This window comes from Heloderma suspectum, chromosome 4 (assembly GCF_057233095.1).
Source record: "Heloderma suspectum isolate Gila_16-S chromosome 4, 16-S_ref, whole genome shotgun sequence".
Taxonomy (NCBI): Eukaryota; Metazoa; Chordata; class Lepidosauria; order Squamata; family Helodermatidae; genus Heloderma; species Heloderma suspectum.
This window is the reverse complement of record NC_139461.1, coordinates 161,644,260-161,662,327: the sequence shown is the minus strand read 5'-3', so window position 1 is coordinate 161,662,327 and position 18,068 is coordinate 161,644,260. Positions and strand designations below refer to the sequence as shown.

Below are 18,068 nucleotides of genomic sequence, written 5' to 3'. Positions count from 1 at the left end.
GAGCTGCGTGTCATCCGCATATTGATGACACAGCACTCCAAACTTCCTGATGATAGCCCCCAGCAGCTTCACATAGATGTTAAATAGCATCGGGGAGAGGATGGAACCCTGTGGCACACCACACGTGAGCGGCCACGGGTCCGACACCTCCTCTCCCAGTGCTACACTCTGGTACCTGCCGGAGAGGAAGGACCGGAACCACTGTAATACGATGTCTCCAATGCCCATCCTCTCCAGGTGGTCCAGGAGGATACCGTGGTGAACGGTATCAAAAGCCACTGAGAGGTCGAGGAGAACAAGGAAGGAGCATTCACCCTTATCCAAAGCCCTCATATCATCCACCAAAGCGACCAAGGCTGTTTCTGTCCCATGCCCAGGCCTGAAGCTCGATTGAAATGGATCTAGATAATGGGCTTCTTCCAAGTGTGCCTTCAACTGCATTGCCACCACCTGCTCAATGATCTTGCCCAAAATGGCAGATTTGAGACTGGGAGAAAGTTGTTCAAAACTTGGGGATCCAAGGAGGGCTTCTTTAAGAGAGGTCTTATCACTGCCTCCTTGAGGGCTGATGGCATCACTCCCTACTCAAGGGAAGCATTCACCACCGCCCTGATTCCCTCACCCAATCTCTCTCTGCAGCTCATATGAACCAAGATGGGCAAGGATCAAGTAAGCAGGTGGTCGGCTTTACAGAAGAAAGCACCTTGTCCACTTCATCAGAAGGAAGAAAATTTGGAATTAGCCTAACACTTTTTCGGTGCCTCTCTGAGAGACTGAGCTGAAAAGTGGCTAATAAATAATGTAAAATATCAAGAATGACGGTCTGTTTTCCACCAGAAGATTAAGTCAAGCTGTCACGTTTGATGTAACCACCTGGGATTGTGTGTTATCTAGAGGCTCCTTGGCCCCTTCGCTCAAAGCGGGGCGCAGTCCCTGCTAATTGGGAAGTGAGAACAGCTGGAGTTGGTGGGGAGCTCCAGCCTGCAGGAGGCAAGGGTGGCCCACCCAGGGACTGAGCCAGTGACTGGCTGAAGGAAAATCTGCCCTGGGTTGCCAGGGCTGGGCTTTAAAAGAGGACTGTGGTCATGGGGTCTCCCTTCATCCTGGTGGCCCTGGACCTGCAGATGGCTGGTTGCTATCTGGGGAGATCCATACTTAGGCATGCAAGGATATGCCAGGTAGATTTATTATTTTGCTTGTGTGTGTGTTTTTATGAAGCTCTGTTTATAGTTAAGTGATTTGGCTTTGTACCCTCTTGTGTAACTTGTTACTTCCATTCTTCCCTTTCCCTCTACCCCTTTATCTTTAAAGGGGTACCCCTTTATTTACCCCTTTATCTTTATTAAGATTATTAAGCAATCTTAATAAACCTTTATCCAACTTTTAGTTAGTGTGATCTCTCTGCATAACCTCAGTGCTGGGGTACATGGAAGGAGCCTCCTCAAAGATTGTTGTACAATCAGGCGTACCCTGGTAATGGTGCATTGCACTGGCTAATCCTTCTACCACCTGATCGAACCGCAGCTCGGCGGTGGCTACATTTTGGCGGAACGGAGTTTGGTCTGGACACGCCACGCCAACGACCTCAGTGCTTATTTCAGTGCCTCTTGGCTTAAGAGGGTGGCTACCGGATATTTGGGGGGGATTGAAAGGCCGGGTTTGGCCAGTCCCGTTTTTAGGAAGGGGATCCCGGCATCGGGTCCTGAACGGTCCTCTCTTGCAGGGAGGTTGGGGCTGGTCCCGGTAGCTGGGATCCTCCTTCCCCTTATTTTATCACATAAAATAAAATAAATATATATATAAATTCCAGAGATTCAATGGGAGGTCAATCTATTAAGCAGCTTCATATATGAAAACCAACAACTTTATCATGTGCACAGAGTTGTTGCATCTTACAACAACCCATAATGCGAAAGCTGTTTCTGATGAGCACTCTTGACATTCATTTGTACATCCCATAATTAAGATGGCATTCCTGATGGTTCCCCATGGACCTGTAGTCCATTTGGGAGTCCGCTCAGAGTAAAGCCTTCAGGGTATTGGCTCGCTCTCTATGGAACTCCCTGCTTCTTGATGTCAGGCAGGCACAAGCACTCTTTCATTTTCAGCACCGAGACATTTTTATTTAAACAAGCCTTCCCTAGCTAACCAGCCATAGTTTAATTGGCACAATATAATTTGAGGAGAACACTCAAAAGCTTACTGTGACCAATTTGTGTTGAGTCTTGCAGATAAAATTGCTCATGTCCGCGCCAACTGGGAAGCTACATTTCTAACAGAGTGAGAGAGGGATCTGGTCTTATCGTTATGGATGCTTTCCAACTTGTGCAGCTTAAGGATATGGATAAGCTTCTTGGAGGACTGAGACCTAGAGATGTAACATTTCCAGAAAATTTGAGGCCATGGGGAAAAAAAAACGGGTTTTTTTCCGGAGGCATTTTAGAAAAAGTGGAAATTTTGGGAATCATTGAAAAAATAAGCAATATTTATTTTTTTTAGCACTGTTTACAGATCTAAAGTCACTTTGTTGCTTTAAGACAGCCTTCCCCAACCTGGTGCCCTCCAGATATTTTGGACTTCAGCTCCCATCAGCCTCAGACAGCATGGTCAATCATCAGGAATGCTGGGCACTGTAGTCCAAAACATACGGACAGCACCAGGTTGGGGAGGGCTGCTTTAGGACCATAAAGCAGCCTCTCTATTCCTGAAGTTATTTTATGTATGACTTAATTTGCTCAAAAAAATATGATTATATTTTAAAACTTTTAAAAGTAAACTTGTAATTATTGTCTGAATAGATTAGAACTACATTAACATGTGACATGTTAATACATTTAATTTAATATATTTAAATTTAACATGTATTAAATAAGGATGGCAAAACGATAACAGATGACAAAGAAAAGGCAGAGGTGCTCAATTCCTACTTTGGCTCAGTCTTCTCCCAAAAGAGGGTCAATAACCCCCCCTAGCAAAGGCGAAGTACAGGCTGAAGGGGCAGGATTGCAGCTTGAGATCGATAGGCATATGGTCAAGGAACACCTAATTACTTTGAATGAGTTCAAATCTCCAGGGCCAGATGAACTGCATCCTAGAGTCATAAAGGAACTGGCAGAAGAACTCTCAGAACCACTTGTCTATTCTCTTGTCTATTCTCTTTGAGAAATCATGGAGGAAGGGTGAAGTGCCAGATGACTGGAGGAGGGCTAATGTTGTCCCTATCTTCAAAAAGGGTAAAAAGGAGGAACCCGGGAATTACAGACCAGTCAGTCTGACATCAATCCCTGGGAAAATTCTGGAGCAGATGATAAAGCAATCCATCTGGAAGCACCTTGAAAACAATGCAGTGATTACTCGAAGCCAACATGGATTGGTCAAAAACAAGTCCTGCCAGATGAATCTGATCTCATTTTTTGATCAAGTCACCTCCCTTGTGGACCGTGGGAATGCTGGAGACATCATATACCTTGACTTCAGCAAAGCTTTTGACAAAGTGCCCCATGATATCCTGATGAGCAAACTAGCTCAAAATGGGCTAGATGAAACAACGATCCGGTGGATCCACAGTTGGCTACAGAATCGGACTCAAAGAGTGCTTATCAATGGGACCTTCTCCAACTGGGGAGAGGTAACGAGTGGGGTACTGTAGGGCTGAGTCCTGGGCCCAGTGCTCTTCAACATTTTTATTAACGACTTGGAGGAGGAGGTGCTGATCAAATTTCCAGATGACACAAAATGGGGCGGGATAGCTAATACTTTGGAAGACAGAAACAAAATTCAGCGTGATCTGGATAGACTGGAGTGCTGGGCAGAAAACAAGAGAATGACATTTAATAGGGATCAATGCCAAGTTCTGCACCTAGGAAAAAGAAACCAAATGCACACTTACAAGATGGGGGATACGTGGCTCAACAATACTACAAGTGAGAAGGGTGTTGGACTTGTTGTTGATCACAAGCTGAATATGAGCCAACAATGTGATGTGGCTGCAAAAAAGGCGAATGCTCTTTTGGGCTGCATTCATAGAAGCATCGCTTCCAAATCCCGGGAAGTACTAGTTCCCCTCTACTCAGCACTGGTTAGGCCTCATCTGGAGTACTGTGTCCAGTTCTGGGCACCACACTTTAAGAGGGATGCAGACAAACTAGAGAGGGTTCAGAGGAGGGCAATAAAGATGATCAGGGGACCGGAAACAAAGCACTATGAGGAGAGACTGACAGAACTGGGCATGTTTAGCCTTGAGAAGAGAAGACTGAGGGGAGATATGATAGTGCCCTTGAAGTACTTGAAAGGTTGTCACAGAGAGGAAGGCCAGGATCTCTTCTCGATCATCCCAGAGTGCAGGACCCGGACTAATGGGCTCAAGTTACAGGAAGCCAGATTCTGGCTGAACATCAGGGAAAACTTCCTGACTGTTAGAGCAATACAACAATGCAACCCATTACCTAGGGAGTTAGTGGGCTCTCCCACGCTGGAGGCGTTCAAGACGAGGCTGGACAGCCATCTGTCAGGGATGCTCTGACTTGGATTCCTGCATTGAACAGGGAGTTGGACTCGATGGCCTTGTAGGCCCCTTCCAACCCTACTATTCTATTATTCTACCTCCATAGGAGTTGCCAGGTTCCCAAATGTCATGCATTTATCGTAAAACTAAAGAAGATATGTCTGTTTCTGTTTTCCACTGCAAATCAATGGGAAAACGTAACATCCAAATAAGCGGGCCGGGTCTAAATCAGCCTGAAGATGATCAGGGACAATTCAGAAGCTCCTTATCAGCCTCCAAAGCGGGTTGGGGGGTCTGTGCACACCCCTAGTCAAGGCCACAAAGGGCAAATTGCAAAATTTCTATAGAACTGTACAAGTAAAAACAAAACATCATCCATTCTGAATAAATATGAAGAGTGCAGTAGCCAGAGTACAGTAAGCAAGCACATCAGATATAATGTTCAAGTGTAAAACTATTAAAGTAGTTAACAGATACTGGGGAGATACTGGGTTGGGTTGCTCCAGGAAGGAGTAATCTCCGCTGGCAGAAATCTGTATTGGTAATTGATGCACTGTGCTTTGTCTTATTTTCTTTTCCTGTTGTAACCTTTGTCAACTGTTGTAACTGTTGTAACCTTCCTGTTGTAACCTTTGTCAATTTCTTTCTATAATTGTCATAAATATACTTGCTTGGTGTTAATAAATGTTTAAAAATATGTATCTATGTTGAGTGTAAAATGACTGAATCTTTCTCAGCATCAGAAAAACCACATCTCTTTGGACCCAGATATAGACAAGAAGGAGGAGCCTATCAAGGTAACAAGAGGTCTGCTTAATTATATTTATTTTAAATATATAATACATTATTTTCTCCAACAGTTGACCTCTCCTTTTGCAAGTGGAACTTTCTTCAGCTTCCATTATCTCTTTTAATCCAACCCACTGAAATTAAAGGCATCCACTCTTGCATAGATTAAATCACAAAGGAATGGTTCCAAAGAAATACTGTCAGAAGCCTCTCTCTGAGAGTTGAGGATCACCCAAAATTGGATGAAGGCACCCGCTGCAAGTGAAAGGCTGCCAGAGTCGGGTGGGTGGGCAGACAGAGAGAGAAAGGGAAGGAAGAGTGACCTTCCACTGACCCTCTCCCACCAGTATGTCCTTTGAAAAAGACATAAAACTCTTAATTAAACTATTATGGACTAGAGACATAGGAGTTCATATTTCAAATAAGACATGGGAGATATTTTTCAGTTTGTTCCTCGAGAGACAATGGAAAGTTTTCTATTGATGGTACATGACTCTGCCAAGATTAACATTTTCCAGGTAAATACTTTTGGATACTGGAAATGTAATGTCAACAATGAGGGCTTGCTTCATGTTATGGAATCTTGTCCTAGAATTTAGACTTTTTGGTTACAGGAGCAAATCCTAAACTGACTTACACTAGGCTTAGTGCAATCTTAAGCATTCTTACTAGGGAATAAGCTCCACTGAATTCAATGCAACTGAGTAAATATGCTTTAGATTCCAGTGTTAGAGTTTTATTTAACATCAGATTGATGCCTTGACTATCCTTTTAAATTATAAGGAGGGTAATCTTCTTTTGGAATGAAAGTGAACTACGAATCTTCTTGCAGAAAGACTAGTACTGGCTATAGAAATCTGTTGCAGTTAATACTATTAAAGAATAGGTATAAAAACCACTCAAAATCATGTGAGTGAACTATCTGATGGACATTATTCATCATATAAATGGTTGAACTGGATTATTTGATTCATGTAAAATTACAAAACTTTGTTTTATAATAGAGTCTAGTATTACAGACTAGAAAGATTAGACTTACTACATTTTAAAATTACTTAACATTAATTTTTAAAAGTCTACGTACAATACTTTTATGCCCAACAATATTCATATTCCTGTATTCATATTCTTGTAGTTATTAGGACTGCAGTGTTTATGCTAAACACACTTACTGAAGAATAAGTCTCACTAAACTTAATAAACATGCATACGATTAGGCTATTAGTCAATTAACCTGTTAGATCATTAATTTAAATGCTTTTGATCAACTCTGAATTAATTGAGCATCAGATTTTTTAAAAAGTGTCAATTATTTTAAAGTGAGAACTTACAGAAACAGTGAGTGGCAGGTACCATCTTAGAAGAGGCATTCCCCCTTCTCTTCAAGACAACAGAATGTGTGTTCTAAGAGGCTGCATGATGCAACATGTGCATAACTATCTAAAAATAAGTATGCATTTTCCTTCAGTGCTATTGTTTTATTTGTAAGCAAATATATGCAGATCATTTAATTGATTAATAGTGCAATCCCATTCATGTTTACTCAGAAGGAACTCCCATTGTGTTCATCTGCACTTACTCCCAGGCAAGTGTGTATATAATTGCAACCTAACTCAACTATCATTCATAAGATCAATCAACTAAGATTTCTTTAACCATGTGACAACTCTGTTACACTCCTGTAGTTCTATAGACCTTCGTATATGCCATAACTATAATATGCTTAACAGTGCTTTGCATGTTTACTCGGAAATAGTGGTTAAGACGCTGAACTGCAGACCGGAAGGTCGGCAGGACAGCAGTTCGAGACCCGAGTACCGTGTGACAGAGTGAGCTCCCGTCTTCAGTCCCAGCTCCTGCCAACCTAGCAGTTCGAAAGCAAGAAATTGCAAGTAGATAAATAGGTACCGCTTCGGTGGGAAAGGTAACAGCGTTCCGTGCACCTTGGTGTTCAGTCATGCCGGCCACATGACCACGGAAGTGTCTTCGGACAGCACTGGCTCTTCGGCTTAGAAATGGAGATGAGCACCACACCCTAGAGTCGGACACAACTGGTTGGGGACACCTTTACCTTTTTATGTTCAATGTGCGTTACTCACAGCTAAGTGTGTATAGAATTGCAGTCTTAGCACATGTCACAAATGGGAATACTGAATTGTTGTTGGAGCATCTAATATAATCTATATTCAAAAAGGAAAGGCAAAAAATTCATAGACGTAATTAAGCTTATGCTAATTCCCCATTTCTGACATTGATTCTTTCTATCAATTGAATGATAATTGACAATTATTTCAAAATCATAGAAATAAAGGTTAAATAGTGGAACTATAGTTAATAGCAAGTACATTCAACATCTTCAAAAACCATTTTACCTTATTTAGTTCTTCTATTCTACGTATCAAATATGGATTGCTTGAAGAGCTTTCAAAGTAGACATAATCTGGAGAGAAAAAAGCATTCTTGAAGCAGGCTTTGAAATTTTACAGCTTAGAAAGAAAAATACGAACAACCTATTTCCAACAGACAAACCCTGCGTGCACACACGCTTGCCTCCACTGAAGGTATTATTTGCTCCACCACCACCTCTATCATCCATTGTAGAAGCATCACCCTAATTCCCAATACTTTTGCATCATCAAACTTCCTTAGCCTCACATGAGCTCAGGAGGTAATGACATCTCAAGACGCTTTCTATGCATCTCTTTTTAATCCTTCATAACCTTTGCCAATTTCCTTGGCGGTGTAGGCCAGCATAGCGCCGCATGAGGAGGGATATTTTACATTCGAGATGAGGAGAATCCCCTCCTTGGGAATGTCAAGGCACTGAGCATTGGCAAATCTAATCCCAAAGGCAAGGCTCCAGCTACTAGGCCAGTTGCCATCTCAGTTGCTGGTTGGGGCTATCCTAAATTGGGCAACAGGTGCTCGTACTTCTCTTCCTGCCTGCCTCTCACTCTGCTCTCCTTGCTGTTCTCCTCTTGCTCCGTTTCCACATTCTCCCCCTCCATCCCCTCCTCAGCTACTTCTGCCTCATTGGCTACAACTCCCTGCTTCCCAGCCAGCCCAGCTTGGACCCACCCACTTCTGGATCCTCCCACAACAGCCAGGCACCCATGTCCAAATTCACTTCTGGGAGACAGCAGCCACATGATGAGACTATACTTGTACTGCGGCTTTCTAAAAAAAAAAAAAAAAAAGGGTTTGCAGTGGTATAGCTTAATATGTAAATGTGCAGCAAAAGGTTTTTTTAAAGAAAAAATAGGTCAACATTAAAAAAAATCTCATTACATATCTAATGTAAAAGATACACCACATATCTAGTGACAGCTCATGTATCCACACCTAGTGGCAACTAGAGATGTTTTAAAGCGATGGGAAAAATATGCGTAATTTTCACCTTCGCATTACTGCTCTGCCTTGAAATTTGCATATATTTACCAATCCAACTCACTTGTCTGCCTTGAAAATTGCAAATCTTTACTGATCCCCATCACTGGTCTGCAACCCATACGTACTGTATATCTGACAGCTAACAATGGAGATCAGCTGAGGGAAGCAACAAGTATGAAGTGGGAGGGGGAGCCAAAAGCACCTGGCGCTTTTTAGGCGAGTGCAATTACTTTGGTAGTGCATGAAACAGCCTTTAAAAAAAAGTGTTTGTTAGCAAGGTGAACACTGAAGTGGAAGATGAAATTGATAAGGACAGTGACAAGAGGCGTAGTATGCCGGGCTAAATAGCAGACAGGCAGCCTTGCATTCCTGCACACTTGCACAAGACCCCAAATAATTTTTTTTCCAGTCTGTGAACACATTACCATATTCATAAGGGCTAAAAAAATTATATGCATCTGGCGATCTGATGTGCGGGGGGGGGGGGGGCGCTTACCTCATGAGCCGGCAACCCCAGCAGACCAATTGCAGAAAGGGTGCCGACATGGGGAATGAGAAAATAAGGATTTCTCTGCAAAGTCACCTGGGTTACATGCTAAGAGAGGGCAGGAGAACTGGATGCGGCCTAACCAGTGCTGAGTAAAGGGGAACTAGGACTTCCCGGGATTTGGAACCTATACTTCTATGAATGCAGCCCAAAAGAGCATTTGCCTTTTTTGCAGCCACATCACATTGTTGGCTCATATGCAGCTTGTGATCGACAACAATTCCAAGATCCTTCTCGCTTGTAGTGTTGTTGAGCCACGTATCTCCCATCTTGTAAGTGTGCATTTGGTTTCTTTTTCCTAGGTGCAGAACTTGGCATTGATCCCTATTAAATGTCATTCTGTTGTTTTCTGCCCAGCACTCCAGCCTATTAAGATCACTTTGAATTCTGTTTCTGTCTTCCAGGGTATTAGCCATCCTGCCCCGTTTTGTGTCATCTGCAAATCTGATAAGCATTCCCTGCACCTGCATCCAAGTCATTAATAAAAATGTTGAAGAGCAACCTGGAGAGGGTTCAGAGGAGGGCAACAAAGATGATCAGGGGACTGGAAACAAAGCTCTATGACGAGAGACTGAAAGAACTGGGCATGTTTAGCCTTGAGAAGAGAAGACTGAAGGGAGATAGGATAGCACTCTTGAAAGGTTGTCGCAGAGAGGAAGGACAGGATCTCTTCTTGGTCATCCCAGAGTGCAGGACACGGACTAATGGGCTCAAGTTACAGGAAGCCAGATTCTGGCTGAACATCAGGAAAAACTTCCTGACGGTTAGAGCAATACTACAAGGGAACCAATTACCTAGGGAGGTAGTGGGTTCTCCCACGCTGGAGGCATTCAAGATGAGGCTGGACAGCCATCTGTCAGGGATGCTTTGACTTGGATTCCTGCACTGAGCAGGGGGTTGGGTTCAATGGTCTTATACGCCCCTTCCAATCCTACTATTCTATGATTCTATGTCCACAGCATTCCCACAGTCCACAAGGGAGGTTACTTGATCAAAAAATGACATCAAATTTGTCTGGCAGGAATTGTTCTTGACAAATCCATGTTGGCTTCGAGTAATCACTGCAATGCTTTCAGATTGATTGCTGTATAATCTGCTCCAGAATGTTCCCAGGAACTGAGGTCAGACTGACTGGTCTGTAGTTCCCAGGTTCCTCCTTTTTGAAGATAGGGTTAGAAACCATTAGCCCTCCTCCAGTCATCTGGCACTTCCCCTGTCCTCCATGATTGCTCAAATATAATAGACAGTGGTTCTGAGAGCTCTTCTGCCATTTCCTTTATTGCTCTAGGATGCAGTTCATCTGGACTTGGAGATTTGAACTCATTCAAAGTGTTCCTTGACATATGCCTATCGATCTCAAGCTGCAATCCTGCCCCTTCAGCCTGTACTTTGCCTTTGCCAAGGGGAGACCTTTTTTAGACATTTTTTTGGGAGAAGACTGAGCCAAAGTAGGAATTGCACACTTCTGCCTTTTCTTTGTCATCTGCTATCATTTTGCCATCCTCATTTAATAGCTGAACCACCATTTCTTTCCTCTGTCTTTTACTATGCACTTACCTGAAGAAAGCCTTTTTGTTGCTTTTAGCATCCCTCGCTAATCTCAGGTCATTCACAGCTTTAGCCTGCCTGACGCCATCCCTGCAATTCTGTGCTACCTGCCTGTACTCTTCCTTTGTTGCTTGGCCTCCTTTTCATTTCCTATATGTGTACTTTTTCATTTTCAGGTCAACTCTAAGCTTTTTGTGAGGCCACGTTGGCTTCTTCTGTTGTCTTCCCCCGTTTTTTCTTAGAATCATAGAATCACAGAATAGTAGGGTTGGAAGGGGCCTACAAGGCCATCGAGTCCAACCCCCTGCTCAATGCAGGAATCCAAGTCTGAGCATCCCTGACAAATGGCTGTCTAGCCTCATCTTGAAGGCCTCCAGTGTGGGAGAGCCCACCACCTCCCCAGGTAATTGGTTCCGTTGTCGTATTGCTCTTATAGTCAGGATGTTTTTCCTGATGTTCAGCCGGAATCTGGCTTCCTGTAACTTGAGCCCATTATTCCTGCACTCTGGGATGATCGAGAAGAGATCCTGGCCTTCCTCTCTGTGACAACCTTTCAAGTACTTGAAGAGTGCTATCATATCTCCCCTCAGTCTTCTCTTCTCAAGGCTAAACATGCCCAGTTCTTTCAGTCTCTCTTCATAGGGCTTTGTTTCCAGTCCCCTGATCACCTTTGTTGCCCTCCTCTGAACCCTCTCCAGTTTGTCTGCATCCTTCTTAAAGTGTGGTGCCCAGAACTGGAGAAAGTACTCCAGATGAGGCCTAACCAGTGCTGAGTAGAGGGGAACTAGGACTTCCCTGGATTTGGAAGCTATGCTTCTATGAATGCAGCCCAAAATAGCATTTGCCTTTTTTGCAGCCACATCACATTGTTGGCTCATATTCAGCTTGTGATAAATTCAGCTTCTTGTAGGAATGGTTTGTAATTGTGCCTTTAGAATTTCCTTTTTTAAAAACTCCCATCCATCTTGGACTCCTTTTCTCATTAGAGTCACTTGCCATGGGACCTTATCATTGTTCTGAGTTTATTAAAGGTATATTTCACAACTCTATCCTATTTTCTGGAGGGCCTTCATCTATGAAGTGCAGCCCCCTACTCTGTACTCTTTTCTATTGTGAGCATATTGCAATTCAGTCTGATTTTAAACTATATGTGTTTGGAAGCCCAGCCACTTAGTGCAAGCCTCCCTTAATCAACTAGTGGGAAGAACTGCAGCCGGAACTCCTGTTGCCTCCCCACATTTCCTCTCTTTGCCCACATCAGTTCACGCACCTCAGCCACCAAGATAACGAAGCTAATTTCCCCACAACTTCAACCCAGTAGATGAATCCTCACCCAATCTATTTGGCATACATTTAGTGCTCTGCAGGTTGTCTGTGAGTGATCTGCCAATATTTTGATTTCTGGAACGAACGCTCCACCAGCTCTGTTCCCTAAGTACATTTTCTTGTGGGCTTAATCAATTCCCTGTCTGAAGGAGCTTGTATGTGTGCAAATCATTAGGACCTCTCCTGCCTAGATGCGCTACTGTCAAAGTTAAAAGGTCCCTTAACACATGAGTTTTGACAATGTGCACACGTTTATACGTGTCTACACGAACACATTTGATAACTTCTCCTAAGGCTTGGGTACTGATAGCGAGTGCTTTAAGCCCCTCAGGTCGGAAGGTGTCCAGTACATTCCGGGAGAGAGCGCAGGACAGGAAGGCCTGGCGTGCTATGGTCCCTGGGGTCACGAAGAGTCGGACACGACTTAACAACAAAAATTTTGGCCACACCTCTTTTGCCTTTAGCCCTGCCTTCCAATGGAATGCAGCCTCCGAGAGTATCAAATTCAGGCCTTGGGCTGAAAGAGGTTCAACACCCTGCTGTAATACCTACTGTCCCCCTCCCCTCCGCCACACACAAACACTTTCTTCCTTTCTTTCCTCTTTAAAGTTGATTTAGGGCACAATCCTATGCATGTTTAGACGGAGAAAAGGCCTACAATTCCCAGCATTCCCTAGCCAGCTTTGCTGGGGACATGCATAGGACCCTTGATGATTTTAGGGTGCAATCTTAAGTAAATAGGCGGCCGCCTCCGACCTCGGAGGCAACCGCCTATCCAGCGCAAGGCAGGAGAGGCATGGGGGGATCGTTCCCTCCGGGCCTCTCCTGCCTTGCTCTTTTTCGCTAGACAGCCATTTCTGGTTGTCTAGCGGCAGTGGCGGCGGGGGAGGGGTCAGCCGGGAGAGGAAGCTGGCGTAAGACACATTAGATGTTGTAATCTAATCTAATCTAATCTCCCTCTCCCTGCCCTGGAACGCCCCCCAGCCCTGCCCCTTTTCAGTCGCTCCACACTCATCTTCTGAGCGCGGAGGATGGGGCTTCTCCAAGGCATCGCAGATGATGGGGGAGGTCGGTTCCAGGAATAGACCATATCCTATGGCCTGCTAGACAGTGTTTGGCAAGCCATAGGATTGTTCTCTTAGTTGCTTCTTCATGTATTACACATAGCTTTGCTGGCTGGGGAGTGCTGGGAGTTGTAGGCCTTTTCTATGTCTAAACATTTAGGATTGAGCCCTAAAAAGCACATATTTGTTAAGTACTAACTTATAAATTATTTTTTGTTTCACATGCAACTTATTGCTGACACATGGGCTTTAGCTACCACACTACACTCTTCAAAATAATTTTAAGCTGAACCAGTTTGCAAGAATTCTGAGAACTGAAAATCCCTAGCCCACTCTCAGAGGACTACGGTTCCAAGAATCCTTTCAAGCCGGTTTTGTTTCATGCAAAGAGAGGTGTAGGATGCACAAAGGGAGGAGCAACATGAATGGACAACAGTGACACGCAGGAGAAAGAGATTCAGAAGGCACTCTTGCACCACTGGAACTAAAAAATGCTTTGAAGCTCCTGTGGAAGAGAATGGCTCTGAACCTTTAGCAGAACTTGCAGGACAGGAAGCAAGATGCTGGAACCCTACAGAGAGAGAGAGAACGGTTAGAGTCTCCCTGCTGCGAGGAATAGAAGGCCAGACCTGTTGGCTTGAGAAGTATGTTGTCTCCCAGGAGCACAGATTGGGGATGTGATGGAGCAGCTGCTGACACTTGTCAGCAGTCCACTGATAGTTATCCCCCCCTCCTTATCCATCTGGGAACAAATGATACCGCCAAGGACAGCTATAACCACATTGTGTCAGACTACAAAGCTCTAGGAAGGAAGCTCGAAACCTTTGGACCTCAAGTGGTGTTCTTATTCAGCTTTCCAGTCTATCAAAGAGAAAGGGAAAGAAGAATTCTGTAGGTGAATAACTGGCAACGAAGATGCTGTCACTGGGAGAAATTTGGTTTCTGGGACCATCGTTTATGCTTTTGGGGTGAAGGGCTGCTGGCGGGAGATGGACTGCACCTCACAAAGACTGGAAAGAATGTGTTTGAACGAAGAATGGCAAGTCTGATCAGGAGGGCTTTAAACTGAATCCTGTGGGGGATGGGGATGATACCTCAGAGGTAAGGACTGCAGATAAGGGCTCATGCAGCAGAAACTGGGACAGCAGATGTAGCAGGTCCTGTTAAATCTCTTAATAAAAATGCAGCGAGGTCATTGGAGCATAAAGTTCATGGCTTTCAATGCCTTTATACTAATGCTCAAAGAATGGGAAATAAACAAATAAGCTTGAACTCTTGATTCAAGAACGTAAATACAACTTAATAGGTATAACTGAGAGTTGGTGGGATGACTCCCATGAGTGCAATATAGCAACTGAAAGATATAACTTGTTCAAAAAGAACAGAAGCCATTAAGAAGTTGGGGGGGGGGCGGGTGTTGCACTTTGTTAGAAACGTACACACCTGTACAGAAATGGAAGAGAATTAACCTGGTGGCCCAGCTGAAAGCATCTGGGTTAAAATAAACAGAGGAAAGAAAAAAAACAATACTGTAGTTGGAGTCTACTATCGACCACCCAACCAAGGAGATGTGGATGATGCTTTCCAAAAACAAATTGCAGATATGTCAGAGAAGCATAAAGCAGTTGTAATGGGGGGCTTTACCATGATATCTTTTGGGTGACAAACTCTGCCAAGCATGGTTTCTCCAGGAAATTCCTGACTTGCCTTGCTGACAATTTTCTCCTTCAGAAGGGGAGGAAGAAATAAGGGGATCACCCACCCTTGACTTGATCCTGACCAATAGGGAAGTTAGTTGATGAGGTGAAAGTAGCAGGAACTTTGGGGGAAGTGACCATGAAATGCTTGAGTTCTTGATTTTAAGGAAAACTAAAGCTGAATGTAGACAAACGTATACCTTGGATTGCAGGAAAGCTGATTTTAATAATCTCAGAGCAGTAAGTAGGATTCCACACAGGAAAACCTAACAGGAAGAGAAGCTCTAGAGGGATGGAAGTTCCTAAAAAAGGATGTACTGAAGACTCAATCGGAAACAGTCCCAATTGGGGAGGTGGGCAGGGAAGACAACAGAAGAAGCCGATGTAGCTTCACAAAAAGCTTAGCGATGATCTGAAAGTCAAAAAGGACACATAAAGGAGGAACAGGCCACTAAGGAAGCATACAAGCAGATAGCCTGGAATTGCAGGAATGGTGTCAGGAAGGTTAAAGCTCAGAATGAGCTGAGGTTGGTGAGGGATGGTAAGAATAACAAAATGGGCTTCTTCAGATACATTCAAATTGAAGGGAAGGCCAAAGTAATGATACACTCACTGCTCAACGAAGATGGCAAAATGCTCATAGCTGATAAGGAAAAGGCGGAACTGCTCAACTCCTATTTTGGCTCAGTCCTCTCCCAAAAAGGCATCTGTGTCCCATCTGGCATAGGTGACAAACAGGTTGAAGGGGTAGGCGTGCAGCCTGAGATTGACAGAGAGATGTTCAGGGAATATCTAGGCACCTTAAATGAATTCAAGTTCCCAGGTCAAGATGAATTGCATCCTATGGTATTGAAGGAGCTAGCGGATGGACCATCTGAACCTTTATCTATTATGTTTGAGAAATCCTGGAGAACAGGTGAATGACTGGAGGAGGGGAAATATTTTCCCCATCTTCAAAAAGAACCAGGGAATTATAGACCAGTCAGTCTGACATCAATACCTGGGAAAATTCTAGAGCAGATTATAAAGTGCTCGATCTGTAGGCACCTTGACACGAATGCATCGCTGGTAGACAACATGGATTTGTCAAGAACAAGTCCTGTCAGACTAATCTTATTTTCAATTGGGTAACTTCCTTAGTTGATCATGGAAATGCTATGCATATACTGTAGAGAGAGTTCAGCAAGATATTTGCCAAAGTGCCCCATGATATGATTAGCAAGCTAGTTAAGTGTTGGTTGGATGGCACTATTAGTACATGGATCCACAGTTGGCTGGAGAACCATACTCAAAGAATGCTCATCAATGGATCTTCATCAAACTGGAGAGGAGTATCAAGTGGGGTGCCGCAGGATTGAGTCCTGGGGCCTGTACTCTTCCATTATTAATGACTTGAAGGAAGAGGTGGGGGAAATTACCAGATGATACAAAATTGGATTGGGCAGCTATTACTTTAGAAGACAGAAACATTCAAAATGATCTTGACAGGTTAGAAAATGGCAGACACCACACTTTAAGAAGGATTCAGATAAATTGCAACGAGTTCACAGAAGGGCAACAAAGATGATCAGGGGACTAAAAACTAAATCTTACAAGGAAAGATTGAAGAAATTGGGTATGTTTAGCCCTGAAGAGAGTAGAGGGGGATATGATAGCACTGTTTAAGTACCTAAAGGGTTGTCACACAGAAGAGGACTGCAACCTGTTCTCTATCATCCAAGAGTGTAGGACACGAAATAACAGGCTTAAGTTACAGGAAGGCAGTTGAATGTCAGGAAAAACATCCTTATGTTCAGAGCAGTCAGACAATAGAAGTGGTTGGCTACGAAGGTGGTGGGCTCTCCATCATTGGAGGCATTCAAGTCAAGGCTGGACAACCAACTGTCAGGAATGCTTGAAACTGGATTCCTGCACTGAAGAAGGGGTTGGACTCAACGGCCAAAATGGCCCCTTCCAACTCTATGATTCTATTTTATAGCAATCCCAGCTGCTGGTGAGAAAATATGTTAATTTTTTTAAAAGTGGGAGGGGTAGGACACTTTTGGCAGGTGCCAAGAAAGAAATCTGGGCGCATTGGTGCCTATGGGCAGCATGTTGCCTACCCCTGGGCTAGAGGCTTAGTTGCAGTAGTTTTAGACCTCCAATCCACTGTGAAAATAGTTATAAATAATTCACCTTATTTAAGTTTTCTCATGCATACTGATGTACTAGGAAAATAGGGTTTGTGAGATTTGCTGGTGAAGCCGATCAGAAGCAGTGTTAGCTGGCTGGCCTAGGGTGCTTCTGTAGAACAGGACGTGTGTACTTGTACAGTTGTTCTAGGATGTGTAGTTCTGAGAGATTTATTCATTCATTACATTTCTATACCCCCCAAAAGCTGAAAGCTCTCTGGACAGTTCACAAAACCAGACGTAAAGCTATAAAATACAATAATATAATAAAATGTAGCATAACAACTTTAAACAAAAGCTGAAACAGACAAAAAACCAGATTAACAACAAAAATAAAACTCAGCAGCAGTGCAAAGATCTTAAAACGCCCTAAAACATTTTTTTAACTGAAAGACTAAAAAAACTAGGAGAATAAAAAGGTCTTTGCCTGGTGCTGAAAAGGCCACAACATAGGCGCTGGGTGAGCCTCTCTGGGGAGGCATTCCACACCTGCAGCGCCATCACTGAAAAGGCCTGTGTAGTTCTTTTGTGAAGTGATGGGAAGCATCTGGCTTGTGCAACATGATTGTTTCTAGCTATTCATTTAATATTAAAGTCAAACTTCTTGAATGCTTTTCTGGCATGGCCAAGGGTGGTGCCTGGGCAGTTCTTAGGTCCTGAGAAGTAGTTACCTCAGGAGAACTCAGTCGTGAGGGAGATAGGGCTTACTAGACATGAATGCAACAGAACGTACACCATGCACAAATTCCACCATACAGACTCTTTCCCTGTGCAGACCAACTGTGCCCCCTTCCCCAGTGTTTGTCTCTGCTTCCCCAATGAAGAATGTCTCCCTACACCCCTGCTCTGGTCCCAAACTATTTAGGGCTTAAAGGTTAGAACTAGAAACTCCTAACTCAAAGGTAAATGGAGGGAATATTTCCAGAAAGGACAGAACTTAGGCTGGAGGCAGTCGCATTAGGGAACACCAAAGGGAAGGAGAAAGAACACCATCCTCAAGCATGGCAAACTGGGGGTAGCCATCTTCCTCCC

The 18,068-nt window shown here is 43.7% G+C and overlaps 1 protein-coding gene across 10 annotated transcripts in view; it reads right to left on the bottom strand.

Annotated features, from left to right (window-relative positions):
• Positions 1-18,068, bottom strand: part of MTA1 (metastasis associated 1) — a 230,761-nt gene that overhangs the window by 209,887 nt on the left and 2,806 nt on the right. For 4 of the 10 annotated variants that reach the window (XM_084854839.1, XM_084854828.1, XM_084854827.1 and 1 more), the window contains exon 2: positions 7,666-7,733. Coding sequence is in view for 3 of the 10 variants with exons in the window: in XM_084854827.1 (XP_084710953.1) it covers positions 7,666-7,733 (68 nt within the window). In the remaining 7 variants the exon portion in view is untranslated. The other 6 variants (XM_084854833.1, XM_084854835.1, XM_084854831.1 and 3 more) reach the window with 3 other exon arrangements.